Source organism: Chionomys nivalis, chromosome 9 (genome assembly GCF_950005125.1).
Source record: "Chionomys nivalis chromosome 9, mChiNiv1.1, whole genome shotgun sequence".
In the NCBI taxonomy this organism is placed as follows: Eukaryota; Metazoa; Chordata; class Mammalia; order Rodentia; family Cricetidae; genus Chionomys; species Chionomys nivalis.
Genome location: NC_080094.1, coordinates 36,296,117 through 36,315,422, shown reverse-complemented (window position 1 = coordinate 36,315,422; position 19,306 = coordinate 36,296,117). Strand labels below are relative to the sequence as shown.

At 38.1% G+C, this 19,306-nt stretch overlaps 1 protein-coding gene across 1 annotated transcript in view; it reads left to right on the top strand.

Annotated features, from left to right (window-relative positions):
* Positions 1–19,306, top strand: part of Sptlc3 (serine palmitoyltransferase long chain base subunit 3) — a 114,916-nt gene that overhangs the window by 12,494 nt on the left and 83,116 nt on the right. The window contains exon 2 of the mRNA XM_057780912.1: positions 11,357–11,542. Coding sequence (XP_057636895.1) covers positions 11,357–11,542 — 186 coding nt within the window. The remainder of the gene's footprint in view (positions 1–11,356; positions 11,543–19,306) is intronic.

Here is a 19,306-nt window from a genome sequence, read left to right as displayed (position 1 = left end):
GCTAAAGGAATCAGATGACATAATCTGAACAGAAGCAGCTCTCTCTCCCTCTCTTGCTCTCTGTCTCTGTTTCTATCTCTGGAGAGAGAAAGACAGAGACAGAGAGACAGAGACAGATATACGATGCTCTTATTTTGAAAAAAATTAGATTTACAAAAGAGATACAGACAGAAAATTCCTGGAACTCTTTTTCACTCAGTTTATCCTAGTATCTTACAACATCATGATACCTCTGTAATTATTACAAAATTAATATTTGCAAACTATGGTGAACTATAGAGTTTATTTGGATTCCATCTATTTTTCCTATAACTTTTGTCCCCATTATATAATCCAGGATTCTGCATCGTATTTTGTTTGGTTTTACTTTAAATAGCGTTTGTTCAAATTTTTATTTTCTGCCTGTTTATTTCTAGTTCATAGAGGGGGAATCTGGAAGCAATTGGTAAAGGGGAAATTTGTCATATGAAAAATCTATTTTCAATAAAAATTAATGTATGAAACAATTTTGTTTCTGTTTACTGGTAATAAACAGGTAGAAAATAAAGTGTTTAACAACCTTGTTAATTCTTAGTGACTAGTTAGTCTGAGTCACAAGAATGAATAAAGTGTTTTAAATGGTTTTTATGTAAAATACATGATGCAATGCTATTGTATAAATACATTCATTATTTGGTAGCCATGGGGTATTGTTTCCAGGACCAATCAAAAAGAGCAAACTCTACTGATATTCAAGTCTCTTTACTGATAATGTGTAAAATGCTATGAAAATTTATATAACCTACATGTGTTCACCAATTACTTAAGATCACTTTAGACTAATCATGATGCATAATCAACATGAAGACTGTAAATGCTTCTCACAGTTTGTTGTTTAGAGGACAGTGACAATGAATAATAGCTGTGCATGCTCAGTTCAGGTTCACTTTTAAAAAATATTTTTTTTAATCTAACGCTAGTTGGATATGGAATGGATATGAGATAAGCGAAGACAGAGAGGCAGCTACTCATCTTCCAGATTTCCCAGACAACTTAAGGGAGTTCGAGTTTTAAGCAATGCCATTTAAGTTGCACTTAAGGCTTTGCCAAGTAAGGTAGAACTGGACGTGTTCACCATCCTCACACCATCCCACTGCCACTGTTCTCAGTGTTGTGTCCCTCATAGGCCTTCAGCAACATCAGCTTCACATTTGATGGCATTTTAGAAGAGAAAAATAGTAGGCTTGGAATCAGTCATCTCTTCAGCGGTTTGAAGTGGAGGATTCTGTTGAAGAAAGGACTATTCTGAACCTACCTGCCATTGAGCGTGATTGATAGTTAAAATGCTAGTGGCAAGTAATTTATTTTTGGAAGTTGGAACAGAGTACTCATTCCCAGACTAAGTCACTGAAATGAGTACATCCATGTGCAGATGACTAACGTCAGTTCTGCTTCTCTCACTAAGGACTGGATACTGATGAATGCAATGCAATCAGCTGTAAGTAATGGAGAACTCAAAGAGGGATAGATTTTATTAAATGACCTTTATCATTCTTGCATGGTGAGAAGTCTCAGATGGTAGATTCCATGACTCAACAGGCTCATCGAGAGTTGTAGGGATTCCCATCTCTCCATCTCCCATCCTCTATGCTTATCCAGCTTCTGATGGCCTCAGTCTGAGCCTTGCTGGCTCTAACAGTAGCCAAGGGGCCCAAGACAGTTTCAAGAAGAGCCTGAAAATGTAGAGCATGGGATAAGTGTGTTATGACTTGCTACCTGTTATAAATGTGCTACCTGCAACATGATTTTAAAAATAATTCTCACCAAAACATTTGAGATACTAGTCTAAAGCTTGATACTAGTCAATACCTTTGATCCAAGGATAATATTGACTTTAGTGAATTTAGCAGTTTCCTTTTCTTTAATATTTTTGAATTATTTAAGAAGAATTGGTATAAATTACCTGTTAAACATTTGGTTGAATTTACCAGTGATATCATCTGGGTTTGGTCATTTTAGAAGTTGTAAATCAGTAATTTAGTGTTTTTCCTTGCTATAAGTCTATTCAGATTTTTCTTATGAATCAGATTTTGTATCAAAGGCTTCCTTATGATGTATTCATTTCTTAAATGCTCTATTGTGTTAACATACAGCTACCTAGGAGATCACTTCAGAATAGCTCTCTCCACCCAGTCAGCAGTGATGTCTCCTGTTCCTTCCTGACTTTACTAATTTGAGTATTCTCATGATCAGTTATCATTTTTTTTTTATTTTTAAAGACAGGCTTTCTCTGTGTAGCCTTGACTATCTGGGCACTCACTCTGTAGACTGGGGAATTCACAGAGATCCACTTGCCTCTGCCCCCATCCCCAAGTGCGAGGATTAAAGGCTTGTGTCATTTGAAGAAGCAAATTCTCTATTGCCAGCTTAGGTTTTGTTGTATTTTTTTCTCTTTTTCTATTAGATTTGACTTTAACTTATTCTACTTTTCCCAGTGACAGATTATTAATCTGAGATCTTTTTTTTTCTGACATAGGCACCATGGCTATTTCACATGAAACACTGCTTAGTTATATCCAATAAGTTTGGTTGTATCCTTCACATTTATTGATCTCAAAATGTTTTCTAACTTTTGATTTCTTCTCTGACCCATTCCAGTTTTGGAATGTGTTGTTTCATTTCCGCATATTTGTAAGCTTCCCATTTTTTCTGTTATTTATTTTTAATTTTATTGCAGTTGGAGAAAATGTACACTGCATGATTCCAATTATTTTAAATTTATTGGGGCTTGTTTTACACCTAGTTTGTACACATTCTTGAGAAAACTGTCTATTTTTCTGTTTGGAGGAGAAGAATCCTATAGCTGTCTGCTGCTTCATCTAGTATCAAGAGCAGAATACCCAAGTTTCTACTATAATTGTAAATTTTTCTCTTCCTCCATTTCTGTCAGGTTTTGTTTCACGGATTTGCGAATTTCTTTGCCATGCATATGTTTGTCATTGCTGCATTTCCTAGTGGATTGCCATCTTACCGCTCCAAAATGATTCTTTACAACAAAACCAAATGCCTGTTTCTAAGTTCAATTTAGCTCTGAGGTCACCTGGTGCAGCCCCACAGCTTTCTGATGGAGGTGGCTCTCATGTCACAGTGCTCCACTCTGCCAGCTGATTTGCTACTGTGAATCTGTGTTTCCATAGCTGGGTTTCATGTTGCTTTTGTTCAGCTTGACATTCTGTCACCTGATGGGACTGCTTCCTCCATTCCCTTTTACTATGTGACAAGAATCATTAGGTTTACTCAGGGCCGTGAGTTGCCCAGGGTCAGATCAACCGTCTGAGTCCAGGTTAGTGTTCCAGGGCCAGAATACATGCATATCTGTGTTGCCTGTGCTGCTACTCAATGTCATGGTGACATCCAGGCCAGAACTGCAGCTGAGGGTCATGTCAGCTAGGGCTTGCACTGCCATCTGGGGCAGTGGGGGAATCCAGCCCCAGGTGCTGCCAAGAACTGTGTCTGGAGCTATGTTGAAGTCTAAGTCCCATACTGCCAACAAAGGTCACATAGAAGCCCAGGGCTGGGGGCGGGGGGGGGGGGGGGAGGAGGCAACCTGTGGCCTTGGTGGTATCGAGCGCCAGAATCATCCTTACCTAAGTGGTCATTGCTTCTACCCAGAACCAGAATGTCCAGACCCAAGGTACTACCGAGGGCTATTTCTGGGTCTATGGTCCAGTTGCAGCTGGGGTCTGTGTTGATGTCTGTGGCCCGTGTCACCTCAGGAGGCCTTAGGAACTATGTGGGATGAAGTCAGAGGGTCCTGCTGAGTGGGCTCTGCCTTTCGATGGTCTTGCGAAAGCTGGCCTTGCCTCTCCCTTGATATTGCAGCAAGAGAGCTGTCCCCCTCCCCGCACTCAGGAGAGAAGGCTCCACCCCTCATCACAGGCAAGGGAGAACCTACCCTGAGGAAGTGGTCTTAAAGGAGGTGACTCTACCCCTTCAGCTGAGGAGGGTGGCCCCAGTAGCATGAATTGACAAGCTCAGCTCCCACCTAGGTCCACAGCCTGGCCTCAGGTTGGCCCACCCTAGCATCTATCCCATCTAGGACCTGCTGAAGCTCATTGAAGTTACTGGTCCTATGGAACAATACCCAAAGGAGGTCAGTGAGGATCCAGTGAGGACAATGGCCTTGAACCAGACCAGAGACTCATTGCAATGAACATTTGCTAGTAAAGCTGATGGGTTGAAGGGTAAACTATGAAACAGTGTTGCCTCCAATGCCACCAGGACAAAGAAAGAGGTGTTGGAGAGGCAGAAAAGAAAGAGAAGCAGAATTATTACTATTGTTATTATTATTATTTTTTTTTTTTTGGTGTTGTTTCTGTTGGCAGTGGCTTTGTTTTGTTTTGGGATGTTCTTGCTTTTGTTTGTTTGCTTGCTTGCTTGCTTGCTTTGTTTTGTATTCTTTTGTGGAGGGGGCACTACAGAGTTGAGGGGAGGATATGCGGGATCAGGAAGGTGAGCAGAATTGGGATGCACGATGTGAAACTCCATAGAAAATCAATAAAGAAATTTAAAAAAAGAATTATTAGGTTTATGTCTGCCAGGTTTGTTATTGTTGTTCTGTTTGTTTTGCTTTGCTTTCTGGGTGTCTTGTATCTAATCTAACTTTAATGCTTCTTTTTTCATTAAGTGATTGCGCCAATGTAATATTTTTATTATTTAGTGGGTCTCCTAATATTCTTGAGTTTTCTTAGTAGTTTCTTTGGTGCTTAACATAAACATTGAAGGCTGCCAATGTAGCCCTGTTCTTTTGAACAGGTTAGAGCAAAGGATACAAGCTAGACAATGCATATGCATCATTAAAATAATCATGTATGTATATAAAGTACAGACACATGAACAGGGCAAGAGAGAGAGACAGATGTGCTACTTCTATTAACACCCATTTCCCATTTCTTTCTCCACTCATCAGTTCCTGTGGGTTCTTGCTGCCACCGTGCGTCGTTCGCTTCCTCTAATGTAGAGTCTTTTATATCTAAATCCTTTATTTCATATGTGTCCAATGACAGCTTCAATAATAAGCTTGAACATCCTATATTGCATAATGTCTTTTAAACTAATTTGCTAGAAAAAGAAACCAAAAATGTACATGTTACATTTTCATAATTATATAATGATATTTCCTTTGTTCTTAGGAGTAAAGATGACTATGTCTGAAGTGCTGTTTGAGACTTTTTTCTTTTTCATTTATTCTTCTCTCATACAATATATTCCAACCACAGCCTTCCTTCCCTTCACTCTTCCCAGTCTCCCCCACCTCCCCAAGGCCGAAGAATTTCCTTTGGGTTCTTTTCTCCTAAGAAGCTTTCTTCTACTCATAAATTCTCCCAGTTATGGCTTCTCCTGCAGTATTTTTATTTTGCAATCACTTTTCAAACGTGGTCTTTCCAGTCCACATTTCCTAATCTTTCTACATTTTGAATGTGGTAACTTCTGGACACCATCCTGTCTGCTAAAGGAGAGTGTCCACCTCACTGTGGTCACTAAGATGTGACGAATTGCTTTTTTTGCTCTTCATCTTTATCACTTACATTCTTTTTTTTTTTTTTTTTTTTTTTGGTTTTTCAAGACAGGGTTTCTCTGTGGCTTTGGAACCTGTCCTGGAACTAGCTCTTGTAGACCAGGCTGGTCTCGAACTCACAAAGATTCACCTGCCTCTGCCTCCCAAGTGCTGGGATTAAAGGCTTGCGCCACCACCGCCCGGCCTTATCACCTACATTCTTACTATCATGTTTATGTAAGTGGATCTATTTGCTTTATAATTTATGCTAGATAGAAATTGTAAAGGGAGGTTTCTCTGTCTTGTCCCATCCCACAGTGCTCTTAAATAATCACTCAGAGTGCTTATCTTAATTATAGAATGTTTCACAGATAGTTCAAGATTACCACTAACTATCTCTTACATTTAAATTAACCCATTTCTATTAATCTCTGTATTACCACGTGGCCGTGGCTTTACTGGTTTGTTGGTGTCTTGTTTCTTGGGCTTGCATCTCTCTCTCGACTCCACCCTCCTTTCTCCCTGTATCCTGTTTGGTTTTTCTGTCTAGCTTTATTCTGCCTGGCTACAGGTCAAATTAGTTTTATTTTTTAACCAGTGAGAGCAATACATATTCACAACACATGGAAGGATCATCCCACAACATCTAAATGTGAGTTCAATATACATCATCAAAATTGGGAGAGTTTTCAGCCAATATTCTGATAATATTTTACTAGTCATTTCCTATCTCTTCTCTTTCCTCTCAGATTAGGTAAATGTTTCTGTCTTAAGAGATATCTCACATTTTTCCAGATGCTGCGGTCATTTCCTCTTATTTTTTTTTACCCTTGTGGGTCTTGGACTTTGGCTTGTATAAATCCTCAGTTAGCATTTTGTGACTCTTTTGACTTTCAATTTTAATATGATGAGTGTACATGCTAATTTTCTATTGCAGTTATTGTTGAGGACTGGTCTCAACAAAATCACCTCTTACCAGGGTAGGGGCATGAGAACTGGAGAAATTATATGAAAGAATATGAAGATGCATAAAAATAATAAAACAGAAAACATAAAAAGGTATCAAGAGGGTATTTCAGGAATCACTCAGACCCTGAAATCACCCACGTTTATTTTTCTGCAGCTTTTATACCCAATGTAAACTGGGGGAGAAGGTAACAAAAGGCTTCATTAGCATGATACACAGATTAACTCACAGGGCCAATTCTGAAACCTCCCATCATCAGCGTTCTGTTGCCAAGGTAGCGAGATGCCCAAATTACATAGTTAGAAAAAAAAAAAAAGAGCAGAAGTACATTTGCACATTTTGACCACCTGTCAGGATGGCACCAAACTATCTTAACTTTAAAAGGGGCCAGGCAGCCACCTCCTGAGTTAGAAGGTACAATTATGCCCATTAGTCTCTCAAACTCTCTGACAGTGGTGAATGTACCTGCATTTCTTGGCCTCCACAAGTTATTATACATCTTTCTGAGAGAGTTTCCCTTGTAACCATCACTAGCCTTAAATTCATGGTCCTTCTGTTTCAGTCTGCCAGGTTCTGGATTATATGTCACCATGACCAGCTGTTCCAATATCTTATACCTATTTCTCTACTGAGTCTTTTTATTTGGGGAAACACTGTCATCATGCTTTCTTATTTCTTTCAACATGTCTTCTTTTAACATTTTGAACACAGTTGTGATATGTATATTTTATGGCCACATTTGCTTTTGCTTTCTGGTTTTATTTTGTTTGGGGTGATTGGTTCTAAATAACTGTCTGAAATCACTTGCTTTTTCCCCCAAAGAGCTTTTTTTTTTCTAAGATGCATTGACATCTTTGCTAAGTCTAACATCTGGGTCATCCCCATGGACAGTTTCTCTTGCCAGGTCTTCCTTATTCTTTATATAGGTTATGTTTTCCTATTTCTTTACTGAGCTCATGGGTTTTTTTTTTTTACTAAATGAACTTTAAAATAATATATTCTCATACCTCTACATAAAAATCATCCTCTCACATAGAGTTTGTGTATACGTGGTGTCTTTGTGTGTGTGTGTTTGTATGCATGTGTATGTGTGTCTTTGTGTGTGGGTGTGTGTATGCCTTGGGCATCTTGTGTTTGCTTGCTTTATTAGCTTCACGAAGCTACTTTCATAATACCGCTCATCTCAGAACACGAAGCTCTAACGCTGCTCATATCTTCCTTCACATCTGCATTGGAGTGACAGAAGTTAAAACAGGCTTCTCCTAGCGTCGCCTTTACTAATCACGCTGGTGAGCTACTGTTCTCAATGGGCATCAATATCAGCTGCTAGTCTCCATACTTACAGGGAAATTGTTTTATTGACTAATATCCCCACAAGGCATAAGCTTCCCTATCACCTGATTCGATCAAAATCACAACTTTCACAAGGGTATATTTTTGAAGTCAACCTTCGAGGTTTGGTCTGATCCTGAAAGGGCCTGTTTTAGCTGTGCACTTGCCTGGTTCTCTCTGGAAGATCGACTCATGCCGACAGTTCAACTTGTAATTTTTGGAGTCATGGGTCTCTTCTACACTGTTTACCACTGAAGCTTCAATTTTTTTTTCAGGAGTATATCATTACTCCGAATTCTCCTATTCTCTGTTCCCAATAAATTCAAGTATTTAAAGTATGAAAATTTTATGTTTTTATGGTTAAACTCTCCTCCTCAGTAAAGTTAACAAGTCATTGTTTCAGAACCAGCTGTGGAACAGTTCCTGTGTCTCTAGGCTTTAGGGACAGGGCTCTCTGGGTGTCACAGTAATCTTTGTATATCTTGGTTTTTCTCTTCTTCCATGGAAATCTTGGGGCTGCTGTACTCCCTGCTAACCTTAGTGTACTCTCCACCCTAAAAGTGTGTCCCCAATGAAGAAAGACAACTTCGTATCTCTTAGGTACATTGCATGGAATTTGGCCTTTGTACAGCAGCACCGGAGCAAGATAAGAATGTTGACAGATAGTCATCTCATCCCAGCTCAGAACTGGAGTAGGGAAAGAGAAACTCAATCTTTATAGCCACACCTGCTCAGAAGGAAACTTTCTCATGTTGAGTGGTAGAGTGAAGAAGATAAGAAGGGAGTAGGCTATGGTTTATTATTAGAGATTTTCACTGGTCTTTGAAGCTATTCCTTAGATTATCTTGAATAAATATTACATCTTTTCAATGTCCTTTCAATTTCCAAATACTTTGTAAATTCAAATTTTAATATTTATTTTTACCAATTATGCTATTTTAATTGTTCAAAGAATCTATAGCATTCCAATAATTCTATTATGAAAATGGATACACACAAACACATACACACACACACAAAACTAGCTTCTATATTGAAAGCAGAAAATATTTTGACAAAGTTTTGTATTCCATGTCATTCACAGTGGTTCATTTTTCTGCTCAGAACTCACTCAACCGCTATAATATAAACAGATGACTCCTGTGTTCTCTCTAAAGAAAAGCTTCAGTGACAGCATTCAGTCACTGTGTGCAAAGCTGCATGCATACGACTGTAAGGAGAACAGTGAGCTTCCCCTTGTCTCTAGTCCTCTGGGATTCCATTGGCATTTTACCACCCCAAAGGGGATCTCCTGGCTAGACTTCCTGCCCTGGTAGAGTAAATACAGTCTGAAACTTACCCTTGTTCCTCATTGTCAAATCCATTCTCCTTCTTAAGGCCTGATAGAGGAGCAGAATGAAGTGTGTGCGTTCCATGGGTTGACTCATCTTGAATTTAACTTTTCTTGCAAATGGTGGGAGAGTCTACAGAATTCACTTGATTTTAGATCAGTGTGTGTGTGTGTGTGTGTGTGTGTGTGTGTGTGTCTTCAGAGCACTGAAGAGCAATCACAGGGCCTTGTGCATGCTAAGCATTGATATCAGCCAAAGCAAATTTTGTTTTTTCATCTTCCCCAAATATTTCTCTAAATCAGCATCTCCTATTCTTACACTCTCATCTATCATCTCTTTCCAGGAGATAACATGAGAGCTATTGTGACATCTAATGGGCGATGTCAGGTGCTATGACAGGTCATTTGCATATATTATTTAAGTTCCAAAACAAACATTATTAGCCTCATTTTTTTTAATTAGAGACACTTGAAAACCAGAAAAATCAAAAGATTTATACAAGGTCACACAATTAGTAAATAAAAGGACTCAGATTTGAAGCCAGGCAATCTGACTTATATTGCTGCCTTCTCTACCATTCTTTTCCACTATCCATCAGTGCTGGCCTGTAGTTCAGCTTTCTTCAGGAAGCCACTTCTGATCATTCAGTAAAGTATGATCCCCTTGGAGCCATCCTTGTGACATTTACATATTTCACTATATTATAATTTGTACCTTTCACACCCATATACTACTGCGTTATTGCACTGTAAAAGAAATGCTGTGTTTACTGATTTCATATCTCCTTTTGTGTTGTCCTATACATGCAAAATTCCTATCAACAGTGTTGCCAACATCATTGGAAAAGAAATCATCTGTAGAGGTGGATCCTTCTATGATATTGCAACATCCTGTATACTCCAAATTTGATCAAAGTTCAGATAGAAAACAACCCCTGGGACATCACCATATATGAAAAGTCATTCTGAGGAACATTGCTCAGAATATAACAATAGTATATTCAGGAAAAAAATCATTAGGAAAGACATTATTGCTAGTCTATTTGAATACAGAAAAGATCTCATATTTGCAAACCATTATTCAATTGTAGATTTGAAAATGTTTCCTGAGCTAGAAAGACAGCTCAGCAATAAGAGCATTTGATGTTCTTGCAGAGGACCTGGTCTCAGTTCCTAGAAACCACATCACAGCTCCCAAGCATCTGCTACTCCAGCTTCAGAAGGGCCAATGACCTCTTCTGGCTTCTAGTGTCATGAGACATGCATGGGGGTGTGCATACATTCATGCAAGCAAAACACTCATACACATAAAATAACTCAACAAATTTTTAAAAATAGAGCCATCTTGAAAGAAAAAAGAAAACCACTTTCTAAGAGGTTTGACTGACTTTAGTTTCATTTGATAAGAAAGTATTTGTGTATTTCCAGTAAAATGATATAATAATGAAACTATTGGTATCTAAACTATTTACCCATTATTTCATTGAGCAAACATCAATAAAGCTAGTGTGAACAAGTCAATATTACAAGAATTGAAATAGTTTGATGTCAAGTCTCTCCACTGTGACATTAAGTCCTAAAATGTGTTTGTCTCACAGATATTTAAACTCAGTTTTATCTATAAACCATATCAAGTACAAAGATAAAATGGTATTTCCAGCAGAAATAACAGAATATGATTTACCTAGAAAGATCTGTTAACTCTTTTTTGATTTTGATTTTTGTTTGTTTATTACTTTTACTAGAAACATACAAATGATTGACAGTCTTCAGGGTTAGTGTTTCAAGGAAATACCAAACATGGATTGTTACCTCACAAGAGCACAAAGGGCTGGTTATTCTTAGATATACTTACATGACTTGAGTAAGGCAATGAGTCTGAATTCATGATTAAGAAGTAATTAATGGAGCTGCATTTTGGAATCTTAAAATCATCTCATTCATTACTCAAACTTTTCACCAAATCATTTGTTGAGAATTTTTTCTTATATCAACTATTTTGTTATGGATTGTAAATCAAATTTATGCTTCTCTTTATCCTTAACAATGATCAAATTCCAAAATTTTTAGAGTAATTTGCTGCTTTTAAATGTGTTCTTTAAATTTTAAAGATCAAAAGTTGACAAATAAAGCTATCATAATACTTTTTAATGAAAAATTGTTAACCTTGGATTTTCTTTGGTATTTTCAGCAAAATAGGAAGCCACGTTTTTCTGATAAGCCCATCTTTGAGTCCTACCCGGAACCACCACTTTATGTCTTGGTTTTGACTTACATGGGATATGGAATTGGAACCTTATTTGGCTATCTCAGAGACTTTATGAGAAGCTGGGGAATAGAAAAATGCAACGCAGCTGTAGAGCGAGAAGAACAAAAAGTACGTATGTTTGCCCTCCCCTGGATCTGCGTCATGTCTACCTTTCCCCAAAACAGTGACTCGGGTACAGAACCCAGAAAGAATAACATGTCCAAGAATCATTCAGCAGAAATTTCATTCATATCCAGTTACTAATCCCTGTCTCCCTGTGTATTTGTGGCCTTGTTTGTTCACATTTATTAGAATATTATTAACTGCCGGGAAAAGAATTTAAGCTTTTTTGCTCAACATAATACTTAACTTATGATAATTCCATAGCATATATGATGAAAGATCATTTTAATGATGAGCGATCAATGTGAGAGACAACAATGAAAGTAAGTGCACATGGGAGGTAGTCTTCTGGTCTTCTAGATTCAGTATCATTTGTGCCCTACTCCAAAATAAGAACATGAATCTGAGTGAAATGTGACATTTCTTGTAGACAGAAATTTCTGTCACACCCAACCCCACAGCTGCTCAGTCCCAACGAAATACACAGAGGCTTATATTAATTATAAACTGTTTAACATATTAACTCAGCTCAGGTTTATAATTAACTAGCTCTTACAACTTAAATTAACTCATAATTCTTGTCTATGTTCAGCCACGTGACTTGGTTCCTTTTCTCAGTGAGGCATTCTCATCTTACTTCCTCTTTATCTGGCTGGTGACTGACTCTCTGCCTTTCCTCTTTTCAGAATTCTCCTAGTCTAATTGCCCCAGCTATACTTCCTACCTGGCTACTGGCCAATTAGCATTTTATTAAACCAATACAAGTGACAAATCTTTACAGTGTACAAGAGCATTATCCCACAGAATTTTCCCTTTTTTTCTTTTCAAAACAAGAAAACTGAATTCAATTTCCTTTGTTTAGCTTTTTCTTGACCATTATTCATAAAAAATTATAACCAACATGATAAACAAATACAAACATCCATAATCCATTTGGGGGGAATGTGGACATAGTTTTCTATGCTGCTCCCTGCTGATTGGGGGTGCTGGTAAACTTGTGGAAACTAAAAGAAAATTTAGGATTATGGTCAAGTCTTGCCTTAGTATTCTGTGAAGCTCAATCATCTCAGCCAGCAGCCTTAAAGCTGTTCTGGATGCAGAGCTCAGAAGAAACACAACCAAAGTGCTCTGAAGTGTTGGATCTCTGGGCCATCCATTCCCATTGGAGATTCTTCAGGGAGGCTTACTCAACCAAACCTTATTTTTCTTATCCCAGAATAAATCCAGTCTCGCATTTCCTATAGAAATAAAAACAAATCCTCTTCTCGAAAGTAACATATCTTTTGACATAAATTTTGAATTCAAGGAATTTTCAAAATATATAGATTGGGTTAATCAATAGCATATATAATCAAATGTCTCTTAGAAACTGTTGCTCCTTTTTCAGCAGGCAAACAATGGCAACACAATAACATATAGTATACAGACTCTCTGTGTTTCTTTTATCTTTATTTGGCTTTTTTCTTTGTCTTTTTTTATTTTTACTTTTTAATGTTTAGTTTTTTGAGACAAGATTCTGTGTACTTTTGGCTGTCCTGGAACTCATTCTGTAGACCAGGTTGGCCTCAAACTAACAGAGATCTGCCTGTTTCTACCTCCCAAGTGCTGGTATTAAAAGTATATACAACTGCAACCAACTACTCTTTTTCTTTTTTTTTTTTAAAGGACTTTCTCTATCCTTTTTCTTTTCTCTTCCAACCTTATGTATATATGTAAACACACTGTAAACCATTTAGAGGTCTCTTTTGTCTGAATTTGTCTTTACTGTATATTTCTATTTTTTTTCTGACCATGTGAGTCTTTAATCTGCTAAGAGATATGGCTAGGATTAAAGTTGTGGCTTTGGTGGCTGGCTCTGCCCTATTACTTAACTTTCTAAAAGTCTAGCTTCATGGCAGAGGTACTGGCAGGAGCCATGCTTATTGTCACAACTCTATGGAGTTTCAAGGTGCATGCCATCACCAAGAAGCCTAATGCCACCTGCTCTTAAAAACTATTTAAGTGTTTTGTGTCAGAGCCTCTTAAAAGAGCTCTGAGGTTTTTGCCACTACCACTGAGTCAGGAAGACTCTCTTAAAGGAGTTGTACCTCTGCTTGCCACGAGCAAACAGAGCCTACTTGAGAAAAGAGGATTACTAAAAGCTGTGCTAGACTTCATTCTTGTCTGTCTAGCATTTTAAAAAAACTTTCTCGGGTTTTATGTGTAAATTCTTGCCAAATGTTTGGGTGCCATTTGTTGACAGAATTTTTTATCCCACCTGGTCCTGCAGGCATTTAGTCCCAAAGAAACACACAGAAGCTCATATTAATTATAAACTGTTTAACCTATTAGCTCAAGCTTATTATTAACTAGCTCTTACAACTTAAGTTAACCCATAATTCATATCTATATTGATCCATGTGACTTGATACATCTTCTCAGTAAGGCATTCTCATCTTGCTTCCCTTACTTCTGGATGGTGACTGCATCTCTGCCTTTATTCTTCCCAAAATTCTCCAGTCTTGTCGCTCTGTCTATACTTCCTACCTGGCTACTGGCCAATCAGAGTTTTATTAAACTAATATGAGTGACAAGTCTTTACAGTGTACAAGAATATCATCCCACAGTATTTCTATTTCATCTAGGTCAGGTTTTCTCAAAATCTGCATTGATACATCTCACTCACTGGGTGATTCATCTGTTTGGAAAGCAGCCTTATGTGTTGGAGGAATTTAAAGAATATCCCTGGCCTCCACACACTAGATTTGCCACTTACGCTGACTGACACACATGGCAATGATCAAGTCACTCCGTTTAGAGCCATTTATGTAGATAATTTTTAAAACACCTATATTGCCTTGTTTCTGTACTGAGTTAGAGAATAAACTGAAAGATAATCAGAGGTTTACCATGTGTGTGTGTGTGTGTGTGTGTGTGTGTGTGTGTGTATAATCAGTTCTTTGAGAAGTTCACAGACATTTTGATCATATGTGCTTCTTCCACTAACTCCTTTTATTTTCACCCATTCCCTGCACACCAAACTTTGTGTCTTTTTTTTTTCTTTAACCCATCAAGTACAATTTGTGATGCCCAAATGTTCTTGGATATGTGGCATTTCACTGGAGCATGATCAAATTACCAGAAGCTATACTTTAAAATAAAATAAAATAAAAAAACAGACTTTCCTTCTTCCAGAAACTATCCATTACCAATAGTTTCTCCACTACCAGTGGGACTTCATGCCCATACACCCTCTCTGTACTAAAATTTGGTCCACTTTGACTTTGTACAGATCTGTGGTATGCTATTATATATGTGTAACTGCCCTGCTGTGTATGGAAGACACTGTTTCTTTGTAGTCATCAACTCTGGTTCTGTTTTGCTTCTTTATTTGTTTGCTTGTTTGTCTTGGCCTCTTCTTCCCCGGTGATCCCTAAACCTTGAAAAGAAAGAGGGAGGACCATGTAAATGTTCCTTTTATGGCTGAGTATTTTGCAGCCTCTCATTTTTTGCACCTTGGCTAGTTGAAGGTGTCTATGTCAATCACAATGCACTGCAAAGAAAAGCTTCTCTAATGAAAGTTGAGAGATTCTTTGGGTACAAGCTAATAAGAGAATTTCTACCTTGAAAGAACTAGCCATAAAAAAGATGCAACAAGAAGCATCAAAGAAGTAAGTAGTAGGCACTAGGAGAGGATAGTAGGAGAGTTTTGGAAAATACCCCAGCCTGAATGTGGTGTTGAGAAAAAGCTCCTGGGATGAACAAACTTAAATTAAGTTATGAATGTGGAAGAGCAAGTGGTAAGGCAAAGGGTGGGTATCCTTTAAGGATAGGACAGTGATACAAGTGTTGCAATATACAAGGAATCAAAGAATTCCAATGCTTGAGTATGAGGACAAGGACTGTGTGAAAGGCAAATGGGATCAGACTATACCTGTTTTATAAATCCAGGAATGTGTATTATGTGACAGTATTGACAAATTTCTGACAGAAAAAAAATGTATATTTGTAGACTTAGAAAGATTATTCTTTCTACACTATGAGAAATGAATTGCAGAAAATAACACTGATACAAAAAAATCCAAGTGAGACAGTGAGGATGGGACCAAGATAGTGACAACAGGGCAGAGATAAGAATTAAAGCCAAGAGATGTTTGAGAAGTGGCACTACGAATAGTCAATCTTATTTGGAGAAACAGAGAGATAAAGACCACACCTAGGGTTTTGGTGTGGGCAACTATGCATTCATTGAGATAGAAAACAAAGCAGAAAGATTCTCATAAGGGAAAGTGATTGATTCTTCTTTGACAAGTCTAGCTTGTCAAGAATTGGCAGCTGAATATCTGAAGAAGAACCTCAGGAGAAAACTCTCATGGTGGATCTTATGGCAACTCCCATGCTAGTCTTCAATCTAGCAATGTGTAGTCAAGGGAAAGATATATACAGGGTCTCTAGGGAAGTTCCAGAAGAGCATACAGACAAAAGAAAGATGAAATTAACTTCAGAGAATTTAATAGCTAGCAGAGATGGAATTCTAATTCAAGACCAGAAGAAAAGTTCTGTAAGGCAAAGGACACAGTAAATAAGACAAGACTGCAGCCTACAGAATGGGAAAAGATCTTCACTAATCCCACATCTGTCAGAGAGTTATCTCCAGAACACATAAAGTACTCAACAAACTAGTTATCAAAATACCAAACAATCCAGTTTAAAAAAAAATGGGATACAGATCTAAACAGAAATTCTCAACAGAAGAATCTCAAATGGCTGAAAGGCATTTAAGGAATTGCTCAACATCCTTAGTCATCAGGGAAATGCAAATCAAATTGACTCTGAGATAACATCTTACACCTGTCAGAATGGCTAAAATCAAAATTACTGAGGGCAGATTATGTTACAGAGGATGTGGAGTCAGAGGAACACTCCTCCACTGCTGGTGGGAGTGCAAACGTTCACAGCCACTTTGGAAATCAGTATGGCGGTTTCTCAGAAAATTGGGAATCAATCTACCTCAATATCCAGAGATCTTTGGACATATACTCAAAGGATGTTCAATCATACCACTAGGACATTTGCTCAACTAGGTTCATAACAGCATTGTTCACAATGGTCATAACCTGGAAACAACCTAGATGCCCTTCAATGGACGGATGTATAAAGAAAATGTACATTTACACAATGGAGTATTACTCAGTGCTAAAAAGCAATGACATCATGAAATTTGCATGCAAGTGGGTGGAACTAGAAAAAATCATCTTGAGTAAGGTAACCCAACCCAGAAAGACAAACGCAGTATGTATTCACTCATAAGCAGATATTAGATGTAAAGCAAAAGATAATTGGTTTACAACCCACAGTCCTAGAAAAGCTAGGTAGCAAGGAGGACCCTAAAAGGAACACATGAATTGCCCTAGGAAGGGGAAATAAATAAGATCTCCCAAGTAAACTGGGAGATGGGGGGAGGAAAGGGGTATAAGAATATGGGGGAACAGGATGGTCAACTTGGGGAGGAACTGAGAAGGAGAGCAATGAAAGAGATATCATGATAGAAGGAGCCATTGTGGAGTTAGGGAGAAACCTGGGAACAAGGAAACACCCAAGAATTCACAAGGATGACTGCAGCTAAGACTCCTAGCAGTAGAGGAGAGGGTGCCTGAACTGGCCTTCTCCTCTAATCAGACTGGTGACTTCCCCAACGATTTTAATAGTTGTTACTTGTCCCATTTGAGATCCTTTAGAAATTTAGAACCTTTCAGAGTAAAGTGTTATAATTATTAATGACTATATTCTTTGGATGTGATTTAGTCTTCCCAATCCTATCTGTAGTCTTACTCTTGATTTTTTAAATCCCCCGTGTATTTGTCAATATCCTTGCCTTGTATTAACAAACTATATAAATCACATCTTAAAGACTCTTCATCATAGCATATGATAGGCTATTTCCCAATAGCCTATGGTTCTTTTAGTAAAATTGAGCATTTGTGTCTTCTAAATACCATCACTGGTGATATATAGCACATAGCCTACTTAGAACAAACGAGTTATGGGCAAAACAGCTTCAGAAAAGGGAGCACATTTATAAACCGGCAGTGGAGATGATCTAATGTTTTCCTCAAAAACTGTACACAGATGCTTTTATTTTCCCCCTTTCCTTTCACAACCAAAATATAAGAACTGATTGACTCAGTTTTCCTATTATTTCTTTCACTTCTCCAAGTGGAATACTGGCCTAAATTTAATATTTGTTTGTTTTTACGCAGTTTTGATTTCTTACACAAATGCCCTCAACTTGATTGCAAAACATAAAGGCTCTTTTACTTGTTTGAATAAGAATACCCACCATGAGTTCAGATTTGAACATCTGGTCCTGAGTTGGTGGCCATGTTTCTGTTGTTCTACAAGGTATAGCCTTATTGAAGGAAGTGTGTCATTTGTGGGGAGAGTGGGAGAGGGCTTTGAGAGCTCAAAGTCTCACCTTACTTGCAGTTTAATCTCTGCTCTGTTTTTGGTGGGTCAAGACACGAGTTTGCAACTTCCTGGTATTATTGCAGTACCCTCCACCTGTTGCCAAGTCTCTTTGCCTCCGGACCCATAAACTAAATTAAACTCTCTCTTCCTTAAATGGCCTTGGTCATGGTGCCTTATCACAGTAAGGGAGAAGTGCCTAGCTCAGCTTTGATAATCTCCTTTACCCGGATTAACAAGGAAAAAAGAATACAAAGTTCCAAACTGCAATCCATGATTACAACACAGGCTCAGGACTCCTGATAAAATTATCAGTAGACTCAAGAAAGGAAAAGGATGCCAGTTTGGTATAAAACACTGTAGTTGAAACACTGCCTCCTCTCTGAGTGGTGTTGACACCTGATCAAAAACATGCCAGGCTTCTCTGGCTGCACCCACTTGAAACAAAGAATACTCAACAATTGGCAACTGTAAAAAAAATTATGTGAATATTCACATTTACATGAAATATAATTTGTCCTGTGTCATCTATATTATGGACCCAAAACAACAGCAGAATGGTCCTAAAGAGGCTTTCTCCTGAACAACGTGAAGGATAGGGCAAATTGAGTACCCAGGTGATATGGCAGACAAGGGTTCAGACACTGATCTTGCTGTATAGACCTATGAGGGTCTAGAGAGCTTCTTGTGGTAGCCTTAGAAACTGATTATATTAGCCTTCAGTTTGCAAGAGAGTAATATTAAAGTGGTGCTTTGTAGCCTTGGTTACTCATTGAAATCAATGAGTTTTAATAGAAAACCAATGCCTGGGCCTTACACACACACACACACACAAAAACAAACAAACAAACAAAAAAAAAAAAACCTCTGATTTATCTACTTTGAGGTGAAGCCTGAATAGAGGCATACATACAAGCGTGCTGGGTGATTTTACTACGCAGGCATAACTGTGAGTCCGTGATTTGGAAAAATAGTTCTCAAGTTTGTGATATGTACAGATTAGGGGATGATATTCATAATCTAATGAGGATTCCATAGCAACAAGATCTTTCGCTTCTAAACATGATAATAGGAGAAGCCAATGCCTGGTATTCTAGAAATTTTTCCCTGGAAGATCAGCCATCACCAGTATTCATGTGGTGGCAGCACTATCTCTTACTGTCCCTAGGTGTTCATCTCCCTTTCTCTGCCCAGCTAGTTTCCCTTCAGTTCCATGAAAGGTGGCCCATGTAGGTGTTATTTCCTGAAGCCCACCATCAGTGACTAACAGCTGAGGAGAGGAAAGAGTAAAACCTGAACACACATCCTAATCATCGGGGTAGCCCA